This window comes from Podarcis bocagei (assembly GCF_964188305.1).
Source record: "Podarcis bocagei genome assembly, chromosome: 5".
Lineage (NCBI taxonomy): Eukaryota > Metazoa > Chordata > Lepidosauria > Squamata > Lacertidae > Podarcis > Podarcis bocagei.
In genome coordinates, this window is record NC_138129.1 from 59,057,028 (window position 1) to 59,076,930 (window position 19,903).

Consider the following 19,903-nt stretch of genomic DNA (forward strand, 5'->3'; position numbering starts at 1 on the left):
TCATGATAGGATAATTCTGCACCCACAATACAGCCCAGTTTGACATTCTACAATGAGAAAAGCCATACTAAAAAAAGGAAAGCTTATTCATCAAATAAACATATTGTGCACATTTGCATGTTCCTGGATAGGGGCAGCTCTCAACATGCACAGTTGTTTCTACCGGCCAGCTCTTCCATTCTTGAGAAATGGTTTGGTAGGGAAAGGCTGCTAAGCAGCAGGACAGAAGCAGATGCTGTTTCTGGTGCTTTTCCCCAAACCCCAACTTGCAGGGGGAAATAGCACTTTTCTTTTTCCTTCTCAAGAAGAAGGAAAGGTAGTTTTGCTCTGAATTGTGGTTTTTCATAAATTGCCAGCCATGCCTCACTGTTCTCTTGCAGAAAACAAATGGGGATGGAGGGGAGAGGCACATTCACATCTTCTATATACCCTACACCCCATGCAGAAAAGAAGTGGTCATTTATTTCTGACCTCCCCCAAATTTTTTTCAGGAGGCAGAAAGGTTGTTGTTTTTTCTTTTTGTGGAAACAAAACTCTCTTGTCTTTCCTCTACAGAGAACAAGGAAGAAAGGTGAGGTGGCTTTCACCCTGTTGTATTTTCCTGCAGCTTATGCCTATATCAGGCTCACCTAGATCTGGCACACCTGGTCCAGCATCCTGTTCTCACAGTAGCCAACCAGAGCCCTGTGGGAAACCTGAAAAGAGGATCTGAGCAAAAGAGTGCTCTCCCCTCCTGCAGTTTCCAGCAACTGGCATTCAGAAGCATTACTGTCATTGTCCATGGAGACAGAGCATAGTTATCATGGCTAATAGACATCGATAACTTATCCTCCATGAATTCGTCTTATCCTCATTGAAAGTCATCCAATTGGTGGCCATCCCAACTGGTGGGTGAAGAAGTACTTTCTTTTATCTGTCCCGAATCTTCCAACATTCCTCTTCACTGGATATCTATGAATTCTAGTGTTATAAGACAGGGAGAATAACCCTTCTCTACCCATTTTCTCCAGTGCCTTGCTGCTTCTGCCCCCTGCAGAATTCCAATGGGAAGGGGAAGCCAGACCCTTCTTTTCTCCGTGGAGAGTGGGGGGAAGAGGGGCACTTTATCTCCCTTCCTGTTGAAGGAGAAGCAGGCAGCAATAACAATATACAGCTGCTGGTTTCTGCAAAAGCAGAACCTAGGGCATGAAAATCACCTCTCCTCTCCCATCCCTATGCAGAAAAATGGAAGTGTAGCTTATTTGTTGAAGGCAACAAAAGTCAGCTGCCCATGCCAGGGGCTTCAAACGGGCACTGATGGAAAAACAACAGCAATAACCATAACCAAGTATAGCTATAAAGCTCAGGGCAAAACTGTTGCAGTTGCTGATAACGAGGAGAATAAACCCTTGGCAATAAAAGAAGCCTGAAAGATATTTGCTGCCAGTAGGGTATAGGAGAAGTGCAATGTTAAATAATTATCTAGGTTTTAAAGGGCAGAGCCTAGCTTTGTCCTTTACTATACATTTTGCAAGGTTCACAGTTTATAGAGCAAGTCTCCCTTCCCCCACATTTCTGCTGGCTCTTTCTTTTTTGTAGGCTCCATCACTCTCTTTGAATCCCCAGCCAGCTATTTCAGTGTTATTAACTGGTCATATCTTAGAAAAGCTTCCTCTTCTCCCAGAGTTGGCTTGCTGATCTTTGAAATCACCTTTCCTAGTCTGCAGGTCACAGTGAACCTGCCTCTGATTATTAGCTGGAAACAAGCATGAGGAACTACAGATGGTGCAGCAGGGGGCAATAGTAATTCAGATCTGAGTGCCTAAGAGAGACGGTCAGCTTTGTTGCATCAAGCAAATGCTGTTTCACTGTGTAATTAGACACAGTCTCAGCACATGCATCTGGGCGTTGCACCCCAAAGGCACACAGATGCACACTTTCAACAGGCACATTTCCGATGCCACAGTGAAGAGGGGAAAAAATCTGAGTTCTGTAAGACCTTGTGCAATTAAGTTGACATAAGATGTGGCCGTTTGGGTAGCCAAATGAGAGCCCCGCACCTGTATATTTTCCTGTAGAATAAATCACACCAGTATATCCTGTTTGTTGCCACCTCCACATCCAAAGCAACCACGTTCTTCAGCATGGGGATGATGCGAGAGTAGTCCCTTTTCACCAAGTCTATCTTGCGTACTTCATGGCGATTTGTGAAAACCAAATACGGGCTCTTCCCTGCATGGAACAGAACTCCGGAAGTTACTTTATTTTATTTTATTTTATTAAGCAGCTTACAAAATAGCATAGCTCTCTGGTGCAGAGTTAGATCTCACTTCTGTTGCTTTGTCATAAGAGCATGTCTAAGCTGGAAGGAAAATAGAAGCTTTGGGAGTAATTGAAACTGGCTAGAACAACAGGAAGGATCAGTAGTGGCTGCTGTTCTTACCAGCACTAGCAAGTCACATTTGCTGTAGCAACTCACACATTATTTCTCTCAACTTGGCAAATGGAAGAGTCACTCACACACCTGAACAACACTGGGAGGATTGGGAACATTGCATTAAGGAATCTCCCCTGCAGTGAAATCTCTCTATCAAAAAAATAAAATCAAGGGCAAGTTTCATGAAATATTGGCTGGGCAATTGAAAATGGAAGGCAAAGCTTCCAAACTCATCCTTGCAGCTGTGCTGGAAGAAAATGAGAGGAGTGCATGACCTGGAGGTGGGAGCTAGGCTTACTTCTATCATGTTATTATATGGTTTATCATGTAGTCCTAATGCAGACAATGTTCCACAATTAGATTTTTCTATCATTAAAAATTTAGAAAGAAAATGCTTCAAACAACCATTATTATATCTAGTTACTGAAGAAATAATAGGGAGATTTCCCCCCTGTCTAGATTAGAGATATATATGCACACACACACATGCACACCTCCACAGCTTAATCAAAGGGGCAGGTCTAGACAATGAATCTAAGATGGAATCAAGGCATTTAGGAAGCAGTACAGATTCTATAACAGCATATGTTGACGACCACCTCACAGATAATGTGAAAGCAAGAGGGTAGCTTGATGAAAACAAATTCTATATACCTTGCAAAGAAAACTAAACGTTGTAAGAATTCATTTTAGAATTCCGCAAGTAACAATTCATTCATTAGGTTTTCCTTTGCAAGTACATGGAACAGCAGTTCCTGCCTGTTTCTGCAGAAATGCAGCATGTGAATTAGTCCAAACGGAGCTGTTTGCATCTTCTAGATCCTAGAACAAGCACTTTCCTTCCACTTTGCAAACTGAGCCATCTATCATGTTTGACTTTTGAGCAATCATCTCAACAGAGTTACTTGTCAATTCTACTTGTGGGTCCTCAAGCCTTCACCTGGCTTTCTATGGATCATGCAGAATGGATTAGAGCATTTCCTTACCTACAGCTTTGCAGTTTTTGGACAGAGTGTCCATCTCGTAACCCTCATAGCATTCACATTTATAGTCTCCCTTGTAGTTGATGCAGATCTGGCTACAAGCGTCGGGATTCTCACATTCATCTATGTCTGGAAGGGAAGTTTAAAAATCATCAGTAACTTGTAATTAAGCCCATCAGGATGTGGAGTGAGCCTGGAGCGACTATAATTATGTGCTGCTGTACAGAGAAACACAAAGAGCTGCTGCTTCTATGCAAATTACCTCCACATGTTTTCTTGTCGAGAAGCTTGTATCCAGGAGGACACTCACACTCATAGCCAATCTTCAAATCTCTGCATATGTGGGAGCAGCCACCATTGTTGAGTGCACATTCATTCACTCCTAGAAGAGAGGTATGGACTATTTAGACTTAACAAAAGGTTCAGTCCTCAGACTGCAAATTTCTAGAAAGACCAGAATTATTAAATATTACCAGGTATCACTGATGGTATTCCCTCAGTATAAGATGTCCTAAACAGAAATAGCCACCAAATCTCTTTTTCCCCAGAGCAGAAATTTGAACAGAAGACCTGTTCACAGAATTTTGCCTTAACGTGCATCTTTTTGTCCAAATTACTTTTATTGTTTGTTTATGATCCGTTATATGCTCCGTAAGCCAAAGCAGAAGAATGGAACTAGATGAAGACTGGCCAACGTTGCTGCCTGCTCTTCTAAGGGAAATGAATTTTAGAGTTGGGGAACAATCAACAAAAAGGCCCTGTCTCACATTCCAAGACAATGAGCAAAAGAGGCCAGTGAGACTTCAAGCGAGGTCCCCTTGATCAATTTCAGTGATGGCTGGTATGGGGAGAGGCTGCTGCATCAAATGCCCAGGTTCCAAGTTGTCCAGCACTTTAAATATCAAGGTAGCACCTTGAATTGGGCCAGTTAACATATAGGCAGCCACGACACATCCCACAAGGTAAGTGTAAGATGGCTCCTCCACAAAGTGCCTGCGAATACTCCAGCAGCAGCATTCTGCAATAGATGCAGTTTTTGGACCTGAAATTTCTGGCCTCCTCTGTCCCAGTCTGGCACTCTAACCAACTACACTGTGAATTAACTAAGCCAATCTATGTCAGTTTTTCCATTTGAGGAACGCAATGGAAGGAGGAACAAAGGAACTCTGCAGTTCCAGATACCCTGCCAGTAATAATCCTGTCTAACCCTGACAACTTGTAGGGGGTGGGGTGGGGGGAGTCCAGACCATTTGTTCCCCCATTGGCAGGAGCTGAAATTGAAAATCCACTACAATTTTATCCTGGCAACTCTAAACTGCTGAGGGGGTTGAAGGAGGTCATTTCAATGCCCGAAACAACATTTCGCTTGCCATTTCAATTAACCTACACAAAGTGAGGAACAATGTTTTCTTCCTAGTGTGGGATTTGCTGTACAGTTCAATGTAGGAATCCTGCAGTAAGAAGATTTGTTGGGACCAGTCTGAATCTAAGACATGAGGGGGAAAAGCTGCTGATGCATTCTCTCCCTGAGCCTCGCTGTCCAACTACCGGTCTTTTCATGAATGCAGTTATTTAGTGGGTAAGATGTGAACCTTGGAAGAAAATGTAACAGGCAGAAAACACTGCACTGGAAAGATTTCCACAACAGCTTTGGTGCAGCATTCTCACCCTATCTGAACAAAAATGTTACAGTTAACAATGTTATTCACAGGAGGAAGTTCACAGAGACCAGAACAGTCCCTCAGATTATGATGGTGGGTGCATGTTGTCTGCTATCCATTGTTTAGATTGATCTTGCTGTGACTACTGGCTAGATTGGACATTAGCCAATTAGGCCATACGCATAGTGAAACACTACTGAAGGTTGCTGGAACGTGAAGAAGGTCTTCAATATTAATTGTTATTTTTGTTTACAGCAGGTCGTTGCAGCATAGTATGCCAAGTTCTATAACCATCTCACTGAAACGAGGAGAATGACAGGTTTACTCAACGTAGCCTACGCCACATCTGTTAAAGCAGTCTCGCTTCTACAAGTTACTCTCACGTCTCAAACTGGGTGTATATCAAGTGCCTCAGCAGGTGCAATGACCAATACAAAACCTTTGAACTGAAAAAGTCATGCCTCTGGGCTCTTGACACTGAATAGATGCTTCTGTTGTCAAACGGTACGATTAACACCAAATCTGAAACACTGGGATGACTTGTGGGAGTGCTCATGCGCCTGGAAATAATTAATGTTGGGGGTCTTATTCAGAGGTTAGGAAGGAGAACAGGGGAACTCCTCATCGCTGCCCCAGGGCTTGTCTCTGCACTTAGGGCTTGTCCACACTTGAGCATTTGGCTGTTTGTCTGCTTTTCTCCCATTCAAATTAGACCAGAGTAGTCCACAGATGTATTTGAATTTATAAATGAGGAACAACTTTGATCTTGCCCATTCATACCAGCAGGCGTTCTCTTTTGTGTTTGTCCTGCTTTCTAATGTGCTGCTTCTATTATGCCAATTAAGTACAGACAGGGCATGTGCATAGATAGCTGTGGAGAGACCTTGTGTGTGTGGTTTGGTGGGTTTTTTTTAGAAAATATTGTACACAATTGCGGCATAGATCGTATAACAGCATTATGATTTTTGCAGTTTTATTTTCCATCCCTTTGTAATTTGCAAAGTAATCATGCTGCTGCATTCTGGACCAACTCAAGCTTCTGAATAGTTATAAAGGGTTATCAATGTTGAGTGCATTACAACAGTCCCATATTGAGGGTGTCCAGGCACACATGACTGCGGCAAGGTCCCCATCTCCCAAGAGAAGGTGCAGCCAAACGTGGAAAAAGGTACTTTGGATGAGCATTACTACCTGGCCATCCAGAAGCACAAGCAAATCCAATAATACCCCCCAAATACCCCTGACACAATTCAGAACAGATGGTACATACAATTGCTAAGCCATCTCTGACTTTTCTGGACTGAGCTTCAGCTTGTCAGGCTTCAGCTTGAGCCAGTGTGGTGTAGTGGTTAAGAGTGGTGGACTCGTAATCTAGTGAACCAGGTTCACTTCCCCGCTCCTCCACATGCAGCTGCTGGGTGACCTTGGGCCAGTCACACTTCTCCGAAGTCTCTCAGCCTCACTCACCTCACAGAGTGTTTGTTGTGGAGGAGGAGGAAGGGAAAGAAGAATGTTAGCTGCTTTGAGACTCCTTAGGGTAGTGATAAAGCGGGATATCAAATCCAAACTCTTCTTCTTCTCACCCAGCCCAACAGCAGGGGTATGGAACTGAGGTGGTGTCCAGCTACCACCACCTCTGACCATTGGCCATGCCAGCGAGGGCAGATGGAAACCGGAATCCAACAAGAGTCCCAATTCCTGCACTACGGTACGGTAATCCTTACCAAAGCCAAATAAGGCAGACTTGCTCTTGCCCAGAAACTGGGGTAAAACGGTGAAACCATGGGGCCAAGGCACAGAGGAATGTTCTACACAGCACCTTATCATTGATGCTAAATAAATAATAAATAACCAGAGCCTTCAAGATGTCACAAAAACAAACAGTCATGTATGGTACCAGCAGTAAAAACAGCCATAATGGTAAGATTCAGTCTGTTCAATCCCCTTCTTGACAATGTATTCAGAGAGAATCTGATTCTGTTCGTGGCCAAGAGTGTATTCAGCAGCATTAACAGTTCAGTCATGTCCACATCAATAAGAATAGCTTTGTTTGATCATCCTATAAAGAGATCTTATACTTTCTCTGCTCTAAGGGAACACGCTATTCTGAATTCATGATCACTTGTCAATAAAAAAACATGCCAAAAGAGACGACTCTGTTGGTGAATATTATTCAGTCAATACATATTTGGCTTATTTAATGACGTGATCAGGATTCTGCTATTTTTGAATACACCTCCATGTCACAGATAACTGAATTATTCCTATACCTTAATGACATTTGCCCAGCGCCTCATCACTCAGAGCTTTTATAATGAGTTTACGTGATACATTTTTATGGAAAGAATCAGCTGCTGTTCTTCCATGGAGGCCTTTTCTTATAAACACACCCCTGCTGAGTGCAATCAAAATAAAGGCAAATTTTAAGTGAGGATACATTTGCACTGTCCCATTCAGGCACTTACCCAGGTGCCAACACCTCTCACATGGCGTGGGAGAAGGTAAGCCTCCTGCCCCTAACAACTTCATGCATATCAGTGATGCCAATGTAGGTATATGCTGTTGTGGATGCCTGACTTGTGTGGTCCTTAGGAAAGAGTAGTGGGGCTTGTGTAAATAATGCCCTGTGTGGAACTGTGTGTGACATTATCTGTGGACTGGAGAGTGCGGCATGTTTGCCCACTTCTCTACCACGTGTATGCTGTCACTACCTGGGTGCACATCTGAAGCAACATCATGGGAGGGGTGTTTCCAGCTACCCCACCCCTTGCCCTTGGAAGTTTTCTAAGAAGCTGCAGCAGGAGAGGGACACTGAACAACATCACAGGAGGGGTGTTCCTAGGACTAAGGTGAAGCTCAGGACCACACTTTTTTTGCTACTGGATGCTGCATGCTGTTTAAGTAACCCAGAGGTCGGCAAACTAAGGCTCGTGGGCCGGATCAGGCCCAATTGCCCTCTGGATCTGGCCCTGGATGGTCCTGGAATCGCCACTTGGATCGGCATGATCATTCGGGCTGCGCCATTTTTTTCTGCAATTGTTTTTGGGCACCATTCCCCCACCCACCGTGGTGGTGCCTCCTCCCTCCTCCTGGCTTCTCCCTGCCCTGCGGAGGAAGGGAGCTGGGCTTTGATTGGTGCCAGCAGCCAGCCAATCTGAAGCCTCGCCACCCACACGCTGAGACATGGCTCAGACTCGCCACCTGCCTGCCAGCCTCTCCGTCCATGGCCGCGCTATGGGCATTGTGATGGGCGCATTGTGATGGTAGCGTCGCAGGGCTTCGGCTGGAGCTTGGCACGCCTGCTGGCCCCATGTCTGTCACCCAGGAAAGCTGCAGGCAGAGCCTCGGAGGAGGCAGGAAAGGGAGGAGAGGGGTTGGGGGAGAGAGGGAAGCCCCGCAGTCTGGCCCGCCACTGAGGGGCTGTGAACCGGCCCCCTCCTAAAAAAGTTTGCTCACCCCTGAAGTAACCATATTATATTTATGGTATTGAAATGTATTTTTGGGGGTATGTTATTATATTTGCTATTGTTTTGCTACATTATTCCTATGCCATTGTTTTGCTATATTATTGTGAAATTGTTTTTGTAGTGTTTGTTTGAAATGCATTCCTGTTTTCTTTCTTGTAACCAGTGTTGAGCATGATTTCGTTTGGGCAAAAAAGGCATACAAATAAAATGTATGGAAGAATGAATTGAGTCTGTGTGTTGACTTCACGTCACCCATTTATAAGACCTAACTGTAAGAGAAATGTGAACATTCACATAAACCTTGTCTTATACTTTACGATAGCTACAACAAATAATTAGCATCAGCAAGAGGTCAGGAGACGAGGGAAATTCATATCATGTGTGAGTTCAAACCTCTTTGCAATCAACCTGGATTTATTTCCTGATGTGACAGGGCATTTCCTCAGAACAATGCCCGGCCTATGACTCAAGCTATTAGATTCCAGTTCCTTTTGTACCCATGCAATAGACACACAAACAAGGTGGGCAGAAAAACTACATTAGGCACATCACCAGCAGCCATATGCCCCTGTTCTGACGGCCCTAAGCAGACAGAGGATGTGAGGGATTGTTAAAACAGGAGGACAAAATAAAGAAGAGTAGTGTACTGTACCACATGCTTTCAGGGGCTCGTCAGACCAGTCCCTGCAGTCCCTGTGCGAATCGCACACCTTGACTTCCTCTATGCACTCTCCACTCTTACACTGAAACTTGGTGGGATTCTCGCACGCCGCTTCTGTTGCGTCAGGCAAGGGAGGGAAAGCAGATGATGTTAGATTAGGCACGTGAAAATGAAGAAAGGACATAAAGATGCAAGAGGAGGAAATTTAGAAGAAATGGGATGGGATTAGGCAATGGGGTATTTAGCTGCAACATGTGACAAAAGCAAAGCCTACTAAAGGTTTTTTTTTTTGGGGGGGGAGGGTATTTCCCTGAGGAAGCCTCATTGCTGAGTGGTCGAGAAGTTCACAGTGAGGAGCAGCTGAGTCGTGAAAAATGGACTAGATGCCATCTCTAGCATCTATGTGAGCCTTTCCAGAGCAACGGTTTCTGCTATACCCCATACACCTACCGTTAGATTGCACCTACCATTAACGCAGCCAGCCTCATCACTGTTGTCAGGGCAGTCATGCACTTTGTTGCACTGTTTGGCTCCATGGATGCAAGTCCCATCGCCACACTGGAACTCATCAGGGCTGCAGGTCACCAGAGCTTGGGGGGGGGGGGAGGAATAAAAATTAACACACTTCTGAGTATTTTGACACACGTTTTCTGCCTCTGTGTTAATGCTGTTTTTAAAACAGATTGTGATTTTATTGCAATTTATTCTATCTTCTTATTACAGTGGTACCTCTAGTTACCAACTTAATTCGTTCCAGAGGTCTGTTCTTAACCTGAAACTGTTCTTAACCTGAGGCGTGCTTTTGCTAATGGGGCCTCTTGCTGCTGCTGCGCTGCCGGCACACGATTTTCATTCTCATCCTGGGCAAAGTTCTCAACTTGAGGTAACTCTTCCAGGTTAGCGGAGTTTGTAACCTGAAGCATTTGTAACCTGAAGCATTTGTAACCTGAAGCGTTTGTAAACTGAGGCGTTTGTAACTTGAGGTACCACTGTACTTTGTGAGTTGCCTTGGATAGACTGGTCCTAAAGAGCAGGACTTAAATAAACGAAAACTTAAATAAAACAAAATAAACAGTTCTGTTTCTAGCGGTAGTCTCTGGGTTCTGGAATTCATTGCCATTTGACCTCTGGAAAGCTACTGCACTCCCATCCGTTGGAAAGGACCTAAAGTAATTATTTTCTTCAGGTAACCAATATGTGAATCATATTTTTATTGCTGCACTGTTATTAGAAAAGGAACAGTTAGAGGAATTGCGTTTTTATATTTTGGGCTCAGTGGGTGCTTTTTTATTATTGCTTGTCATTTGGCGCTGTGAGCGATTTGTAGAAATTATCTTGTATTTCACATTGCTGTTTATATTTTTTATTCTTTTGAAGTTTCTTCTAAGGGGATTGGCACCATTGCTCAGCACACTAGAATTCAGTGAGGCATACATGGGGAGAGGGACTTGCCCAATTCTGACCTCACAGCCATTCAGTTATGGAGGTTAGGCTGAAAGAGGGTGAACAGCCCAGGGCCACTCAGTGAGCTTCATAGCTGAGCATTGATTTTCTTTCATTACTTCCTCCTCATTCAGTTTTCAATGCAAACAAAATACATACATACTTATACTGGGATGTTGGGGACAGATTCATAAATAAATACATATCTAAAAGAAGAAAATTCTTAAAAGTTCACCAGTGTGAGAAAAGAGAGGCTGTGAAAAAACAAACTGTCAACTGAACAGGAAGTGAGTGGTGAAATGTTATAAATCATTTTTTAAAATCCTTATGCAGGTACATATAAGAGAAAGGGGGTCTAAAACACCATCAAAAATTATCAGTGTCACCCCCCCAAAAAAGCATTCCAAATATAGACATATTCTACTGAGGAAGTCTGAATTGTCTTTTTAAAACGTCCAATACTCTATTCAGTACATTAACTCTCCTTATGGTCTTGACCAGTTTCTTGCTGGGAATGGTTTTCTCAGTAGGCCTTGCTGTCGACAACAGTTCCTTCTACCAAGGGGATATCTTCTTCTGTCCTAGCTGCTTCCAATCCCTTTTATTCTAGACCTTTTCGCTCAGCAAGCTTAATTGTCTCTATCATTTCAAAAAAAACTGTCAGTAAAAAACAGCAACACCTGAAGGTTTTAGAGGGTGCAAAACAGCAACCTCCGAGCTGAATTTCAAAGCTTACAGCTGCTGCAGTGTCCCTGAATAAACCTATCTCAAAGCACTCATTTGAGTGCCTCCTCTTTGGGGAATTGCATCCTTATCCTAAATGACAGAAAATCACTGCCATTGAGTTGCTGGAGCAATATGACACAGACACTAATTCATGTGATCCAAGAGCCTCCCGGCAGAATCTCTGCGGCAATTTCGCAAACTGTCCCGGAGATCAGAAATTATGGCTCCTCAATACCCTGGGGCACAGCAAGGAGGCAAGAAGCAACAAGCACAGCAGGCACCATAAGGCATGATAACATGATATGGTACAATCCCCCATGCTGGACATACACACAACAGGGACTCAAGATCACTATGTTGAACCATGCTCTGGCAAGGAGAACTGTTTGCACAATGCTTTATAGTGCTTCCGTTTGTCCTTAGTAAGTTACAAATGCCTCCCAACTCGCCAAAGTGTCAAAACATGCAAAAGTGTCTTTGTTGAAAGTCAGATGTGGGAGTACACCAAGGTTTCCACTCTGTGCTGCATGTTAGCACATCCTTTAAAAAGGACTTTGTGCAATTATCCTATGGGGATTCTTTTTAGATCCAGCAACATGCGGCAGAAAGCACCAGAAAAAGTGGATGTTGTGTTGCGAGGCACTGTCCTGAACATCTCTGGTATTTTTTATTCCAAAAGGCACATTTTACATGTTTACCTTCCGACATATGGTACATTGGGGGACTGCAGTTTTATCACCGTGTTTCGGATAGGGGACCTACTGTCAAGCACAGCCCTCTTCAACTTAAGCCACTTTGGCCTCATTGAAGTCAATGGGACTAAGCTAATTCAACAAAAAATAAACAATTCAAATGTTTTGAAAATGGCCACCTGGGGATCTGAGCAGCCATAGAACCAAGCTGGTTCTTATTTGTCCATGACAGCCTGTTAACAATCCATTTAGCCTGTTAATGTGAAGCAATATGGAAACACAAAAAAATAAGGCAGTTTGAAAACATAGACGGATGGGACAATGCAGCGTCGTTCTTCACTAACTTGAATCACAGAATGCAAATGCTTGAAGGGTTTGGTGATGAGGTTGTTCTCCTGCTCTATCAGCCAGAAAAACCTACCCGCCAAACGGCTTAGGGCTTCTGTTGCCAGCTGGTAAAATGTGCCATATGGAGGCATTTGGAGTAATTAGTCCAAAGTTGCACGTGAAAATTTGTAGCACAAATGGGAACTGTGAAGAATGCACCTGTACGGGGTTATTTCCAGTGGCTTGCCACACTCATTAAGCATATCAGACCTGCTGCAAGCCCTGCACTGCTCATATTCAATCCATGCTGATCTCCTGCCTGTCTCCTTATGGCTATGTCATTAATAGTTGAAACACTCTTTATATTACATTTCATATTGTTCAAACGTAAATGGATTGTATGTCATATGCATAATTTTAAAGGCATGCATGTCTTTAGGGATACTTTGAGTTGCCTTATTCTGAGGGTCTATCTAGATCAGTAGTCATTCTCCAGCTACCTCAAGCAAACGCCTCTTTCAGTACCATCACATCAGATTATTTTGCAGGAGATGCCACACACTGTGCTCTGTCAGTAAGCACATTTTAAGGGATTTAAAAAAAATTTAATACTTCTACAGAAACAAGAAATATCACCCACCGAAGCAAACCTTTTCTATTTTTTGGTTCATCTGCTCATCTCCCTTTTTGTTTGTCTGCCAAAGCATTTTTACTATTTATCATAATTAACACATAGCCAGTGCTTTTATTCTTTCAAAGTAATTACAGCAACAAGTGAAAGAACCTGGCCTCAGGACAGATTCAGTTTTAATTCCTGACATCCCTGTATTATGTACACTACAAAGAAGTGTAGTGGGACCAGAGCAGACCTTGTAATGTCAATGTTTTTAAAGGGAATTTTGAACTTTACACAATAAATATGATGGGAAGAATTCAGTATTGCACTAAAGCAAACATTATGCCAGCTCAAGCATTTCTGTTTGCCCAGCAGAACAACCTCCTCAATGCGCAATTCTGGGAGTCCTCAGGGAGAGGAAAGGGGGAAAGTCCCTTTGTATTAGCAGGAGCCCTTGTGCCTGCTTCCACTTCTACTAGGTTGAACAAGGTCCACAGTATTGGAATGTGTACATGGGAATAAATCTCCAGGAAGAAAAAAATCACTGTGGCCTGCTTCAGACCTGACGGTCTGCCCAACAAACCATGGTTTATATGGTTTGTTGGGCCAGGGATGTGCTGCATGCCTGTGGCTTCCTCTCCTCTCTCTTGTGCCTTAATTCAATACTCTCTGTATTATGTTCACATTTGAAAACTGTGGTTTGAACGCTATGTATACACCAGAATAGCAAGCCACACTCAAACTGTGGTTTGACCATTCCCTGCAAACAAAGATCAATTCGTGATTTATCAGCTCAATGTCACAGAAAACTGTGGTTTTAACAAACCAGAAGGTATTGAATTAAGGCATGCAAAAAAAGCGAAAAGGAAAGAGAGGAGAGAACATGCAGGCAGAAGGCTTGTTTCTAGCCTACGTCAAAACAAACTCTACCTCTCTTTTAAATCGGAACCAGTGAAGGCAGTGAAGGTCCTGTGTGAGTGCCTGGAGGCGGCTGGAGGATGGATGGCGGCTAATGGATTGAGGTTGAATCCTGACAAGAAAGGAGTACTGTTCTTGGGGGACAGGGGGCGGGCTGGTGTGGAGGACTCCCTGGTCCTGAATGGGGTAACTGTGCCCCTGAAGGACCAGGTGCGTAGCCTGGGAGTCATTTTGGACTCACAGCTGTCCATGGAGGCGCAGGTCAAATCTGTATCCAGGGCAGCTGTCTATCAGCTCCATCTGGTATGCAGGCTGAGACCCTACTTGCCCGTGGACTGTCTCGCCTGAATGGTGCATGCTCTAGTTATCTCCCACTTGGACTATTGCAATGCGCTCTACGTGGGGCTACCTTTGAAGGTGACCCAGAAACTACAACTAATCCAGAATGCGGCAGCTAGACTGGTGACTGGGAGTGGCCACTGAGACCATATAACACTGGTCCTGAAAGACCTACATTGCTCCCAGTACGTTTCTGAGCACAATTCAAAGTGATGGTGCTGACCTTTAAAGCCCTAAATGGTCTCGGCCCAGTATACCTGAAGGAGCATCTCCACCCCCCATCGTTCTGCCAGGACACTGAGGTCCAGCGCCAAGGGCCTTCTAGCGGTTCCCTCACTGCAAGAAGCAAAGCTACAGGGAACCAGGCAGAGGGCCTTCTTGGTAGTGGCGGCGACCCTGTGGAACGCCCTCCCACCAGATGTCAAAGAGATAAACAACTACCTGACATTTAGAAGACATCTGAAGGCAGCCCTGATTAGGGAAATTTTTTTATGTGTGGCATTTTAATGTATTTTTAATATTTGTTAGAAGCCGCCCAGAGTGGCTGGGGAGACCCAGCCAGATGGGTGGGGTACAAATAAATAAATTATTATTATTATTATTAATAATAATAATAATTATGATGATGATGTTTGTCTCCAGGACATCAAAATGACACACGTTGGATAAGACACCATCTTACTGATCCGAACAAGCTATTAAAAACAAAAAAGCATGGAAGGAAGAAGAAAATTCTAGGCTGTTCCTGTTAAGATTCCTTGCCACAATATAGGAAAGAGGTGTCACGAAAGCAAGATGGAAGACAAAGATTGGATGGGAAAAATAAGTGGTATATGCAGGAGCCCAAAGGGAGATTTTTAAACCAGAGTTAAATTCCTGAAGGCAGGCATTGCTTAGTTATTGGACTTATTCATATAATATCCAGTGATTTTCCCTATAGTTTTGTATGTAAATTGAAAGAGGCTTTCTAAAGGGAACGAAAATATTCAGCCCTCACAGATGGCCATTCGTCAGCCATCCTGCTTACACGTAGCTGTTAAATGTAAATATTTCATGTCATTCGTGTGTCACAATTATGAATATTTCAGTGAAACATTTTCTCCATTTCCTTCTCTCTCTCCCACAGTCATTGGGTGAATGACCAGCTTAAGCTTTTTAGCATCTGAAAAATGGATGAAACATCCCCAAACATTGCAGCAATCTGTGGAAGGCACAAAGCTAACTGGAGAGAAATCCATTATTCAGTAACTTGGGGCCGTGAACACCTCGATGACTTCTGTGAGAGGAGCTTCTATTTTAGAATGCAAAACTTATGCAGCTGTAGATAGCAGTGTTTCTTCAATAGTCTCAGTTCGGGAGCAGAAAAGTATACTGCAAATGCTTTTCTATGGATAGCCTTAACAGAATTAACTAGCCCATCAACTCTGACTGGTTACCCAACTGCCAGGAGAAATGTTATACAGAAGCCAGCAGCATTATCACTTTGCCTAGAACTGTTGCTCATGAATTTAAGGGCTAATATGTAATTCGATAAATAAGGGTATAGATTACTATTATTATACAGTGGTACCTTGGTTGTTGAACTTGTTCCCAGAGTCCGTTCAACTCCCAGAACTGTTCGAAAACCAAGGCACGGCTTCCAATTGACTGTAGGAACTTCCTGCACTCAATCAGAAGCCATGGAAGCCGTGTTGGACGTTTGGTTTCCGATAAACGTTCACAAACTGAAACACTCACTTTTCGGGTTTGCAGTATTCAGGAGCTGATTTGTTTGGGAGCCAAGCTGTTTGACAACCAAAGTACCACTGTACTATATACATACAAAGAAAATGGAAATAATAGTAATTGCAAAACAGTAGCGGAAATACCCCAAATGGGTATAATCCTACAGATTGTATAAAGAAAATGTAAAAAGGAAAAAGATGGTGAGAATATTATCATTTCAAGGAAATAATTTATAAAAAGGGAAATCTGAAGCAGGTTCTATCTAAAATACATGCTTTTCTGAAACTGCTGAAGTCACATTTGGGTACAAATTGTATGTATTTTGCTGTGTGTGTAATAAAGTAATAAAGTTTGCTTTTTAAAATATAGCATGTTGCTCTTAGGAGCCTGTGGGCTCATTTCTACCATAATAATTTAGCTATCATGGGGCTGCACTTCGGAATTTTTATCTTGAAATAATAACCCGGAGTTTGAGCAACACTATTTTCCTGATTATGTTGGGTGATTCACAGGTCAGGATGGAACAGAAACCTAATCCCCTAATGACACCTTACCTTGAGATAAAAGATGCATGAAAGAAGAGCCCTGGCTTGGCTTGGTGGTGGCAGCTCTTTTGCAACTGTTATACCAGGGGTCTGCAACCTTTAAGACAAAAAGAGCCACTTGGACCCGTTTCCGAAGGAGAAAAAAACCTGGGAGCCGCAAAACCATTGCGACATTTAAAACAAATATATCTCCGGAGCCGCGATCTGACAGCGGGTGGGAAGGTGACGTCGGGACGGTGCGTGACTAATGCACGCACCGCCCCCATGCGACGTCACAGCCAGTACAGCGCCCGCCACAGTGGGGAGTGTCGGGGCGCACAATGCGCCTCCTCCCCTCGCTAGTATCCGCCCCGGAGCCGCGGCAAAGGTGTAAAAGAGCCACATGCGGCTCCGGAGCCGCGGGTTGCAGACCCCTGTGTTATACAGCTCAAGCTAATGGATTTTAGCTAATGGATCCTTGAAGAAAGAATTTGGGAATTTTGGGGCCTGGTTCGGGTGACTGCACAGTCAAGCTTTGGGTAACCTGTTCCTTCAACTTCAACCTCCGATTTACTGATTCACATGTAATCATGAAAGGCTGCAGTTCTATGCATCTCTGGGAGTAAGACCCTCTGAACTCAGTGAGATGTTACCTCCAAGTAAGCATGCATAGGGCTGGATTGCAAGGGCAATCACTTTAGGATAGATGGCCGTTGACAGGCCCACAAAAATACCCCATGAGAAGGCTAACTCCCCATGTGCCCTTCAATGCGCCGTGGACACCTACGACAATCTTGCTCATCCGACTTGTCTTTGCAGTCCTCATCTCCGTCACATTTCCAGTTCAGATGGATGCATTCTCCATTGCCGCACCGGAACTCGTGAGCTGCACAGGTGCTTGTGGCTTGCGGCTTGGCTTTGAAGCCACACTTCTCCGTTGACTCATCGGAATGGTCCTCACAATCAGGCTGATTGTCACAGACCCAGATCTCTGGGATGCACAGGCTGTTATTGCACTGGAACTCGTTGGGGTTGCAGGTGAGGGGTGGGCACTTCCTCTCATCACTGCCATCACCACAGTCATCGTCACCATCACAGACAAAAATTGTAGCTATGCAGGTCTTGTTGCTGCACTGGAACTCAGTAGGGGAACAGACTGTGGAATAAAAGCAAAAGAGGCGAGTTAGGAGAGCTCAAGCCTACCCAACAGACATAGTCTTCCATATTTTCAGCGTTTCAGCCTTTTTCCAAAGAGCCACCCAAATCTCTTTTTGTTTCCTATTTCCCAATGGGGGTGGGGATTAACATGCATTTTTATTGCATGCACATGTGTGCATTTTTATCACTATTGCCTCCTACTCTTCCATTCTGATGCTTCCACTTGCTCCTCATTGAAAGAAATAATAGAGATTGCTCTTGCTATCCTCATTCTTATCCACTACCACCAGGGGCACAGCTATACATCTCTATTTCAGGGACTGGAAGGTCCACACAGTGCATCTGATATAGCTTATATTACTGCACCAACACCAACCCAATTCGTAATGGTAACTACAGAGCCAAAAGGTGCACAGCTTGCATGGCCTGCTTCCTGCTCATCAGCAGAGAGAGAGCCAGGGGAAAAATTAGCTACCTGTCTTTCCCAGGGATACTTCATGCATTCCTGATTGTGTGCTACAGGGCTGAACAAAGAAGAAGTGGATGAGTCGCAAAGATGGTAAACAAATCGATAAGGGGTATTCAGTTTACTCCAGGTGATCAGAAGGGTCATAAAATATATCTTGCATACTCGACTAAGGAAAGGTTCATTTTAATACTTCTCTCCTTGCTGGTGCCTGCTAACCCAACAAGAACCCACAAAGGATGGTGTGTCCTGTGCCATCTTTATGTCTGTAGTGAGTGCAAGAGTGTCAAGGGGCTGGGGGAGAAGAGGGGCCTTCAGCTGTGCAATGCAATATGCAACTAGGAACTCAAGAAGTTGCCCCTGCAATGTGCATTCTCCCCACCCCCAAGGGAGCATCAAGAGGGGGAGAACACTTCAGTCTCATTTGCTCATGCTCGCTCTTCAAAATGCATGCAAATGGGAAAATGGCTAGCATTGAGGCTGAGCTAAAGGAAAAAATGGCCAGATGGTCCAAAATCTCTTTCAAGCGTGAAAGGAGCTAGGTGGCAAATCTAACTGGAGTAGTCCAAGAATTGCAGGTCACTATAAAACAGTGAGAGGGAACAACTGTAGAAATTTGGAGGGGGGAAAAGAGCAAATCAGTTGCATAGAAAGGCTGGAGATCAGCATTGCAGCCAGTTGGGGAGGCCAGATATCAGAATGCCCCAGTTAAAGACCAGGGAATGACTCAAGTGCGTGCAGGCTTGTTATCTGCACTACAGTATACTCTGCTCTGGCCCTTCATGAGTGCCAATTTCATTCCCCTCCAAACGTAAGTAGATTTCTGAATTTCACAGCATGTCTTGTTTTGAACACATTAAGAGGTATGCATAGGGCAAATGCTCAGTGAGGTACGCAGGGATTTAGCTTCTGAGTTGCACTGATAAGCCCCTTTGCAACACAGTGAAATTTTCCCCTGGAAGTCACCGTGTGGCATTTGCATACAAATGAGAGTTTTCTGAGCTATAAAGTTGGGATTGATATTTTTCTCTCTCCTCCAATCTCTGCATGCCTGATTCAAAGTTGAACCAGAGGAAGTAGTTCAAATTAAAACTTCCAGGTGCCCTAGGGGCAGGGAACTAATGGTCACTTAGATTAGCAAAAGCAAATTCAACCCCATCAAGATTACCATTGAAAACTCTTAATTGTGTGTAATTTGTTTTGCTATTAAGACACACTCACACACCTCTGCTTCAGCACTTTCAAGGATCCATAGGGAAATGATTACTTTTACAAATTATGCAACATGAAACATCATTCTTGGAAACAAGTTCTTTTAATTGGCGCAAGAGGGCATTTTATTGTTAACAGTTGAAGTAAACATTGCTCCTCCTGTACCATTCCAGTGAGATCCCACACAGCTTACTAGTAGCTGAGATAACAACAATATGGAGGAGGGGGCTTAAGCTGGAGGAGGCTGTTAAACCCCCCCCCCCAACTGGTCCACTGGTCTTTATTTATGCCAAGGTATCTAATTAGCTGCAAGCCTCAATTCTAAATTTCTTTCCTTGTTTCATTTGCAGCATCAGGTGGCTTGTGCCCAAAGACTGTGATATGCAACTTAACTGCAGGATGGAGGTGCACAGAATTGGGTCAAACTGTACATAGAAGAGTTTATGAAACATGCCTGTTTGACTTTAAGGCAGGGGGTGGGTTAATGTTTTATATAAAAAGCAGTAGAAGAGGTGAGTGAAGCCCGCACCCTCCTCCTACTTCACTTTACCATACTCTGCTGCTTTATA

General features: G+C 43.8%; 1 protein-coding gene across 4 annotated transcripts in view; it reads right to left on the reverse strand.

The window, feature by feature from the left end:
- The window catches only part of LRP8 (LDL receptor related protein 8), a 200,977-nt gene that overhangs the window by 19,598 nt on the left and 161,476 nt on the right, over positions 1-19,903 (reverse strand). For 2 of the 4 annotated variants that reach the window (XM_081195382.1, XM_081195381.1), the window contains 6 exons: positions 17,286-17,654; positions 9,656-9,778; positions 9,180-9,302; positions 3,662-3,781; positions 3,403-3,528; positions 2,040-2,211 (listed from right to left, as the gene is read on the reverse strand). In XM_081195382.1, coding sequence (XP_081051508.1) covers positions 2,040-2,211; positions 3,403-3,528; positions 3,662-3,781; positions 9,180-9,302; positions 9,656-9,778; positions 17,286-17,654 — 1,033 coding nt within the window. The remainder of the gene's footprint in view (positions 1-2,039; positions 2,212-3,402; positions 3,529-3,661; positions 3,782-9,179; positions 9,303-9,655; positions 9,779-17,285; positions 17,655-19,903) is intronic. The other 2 variants (XM_081195384.1, XM_081195383.1) reach the window with 1 other exon arrangement.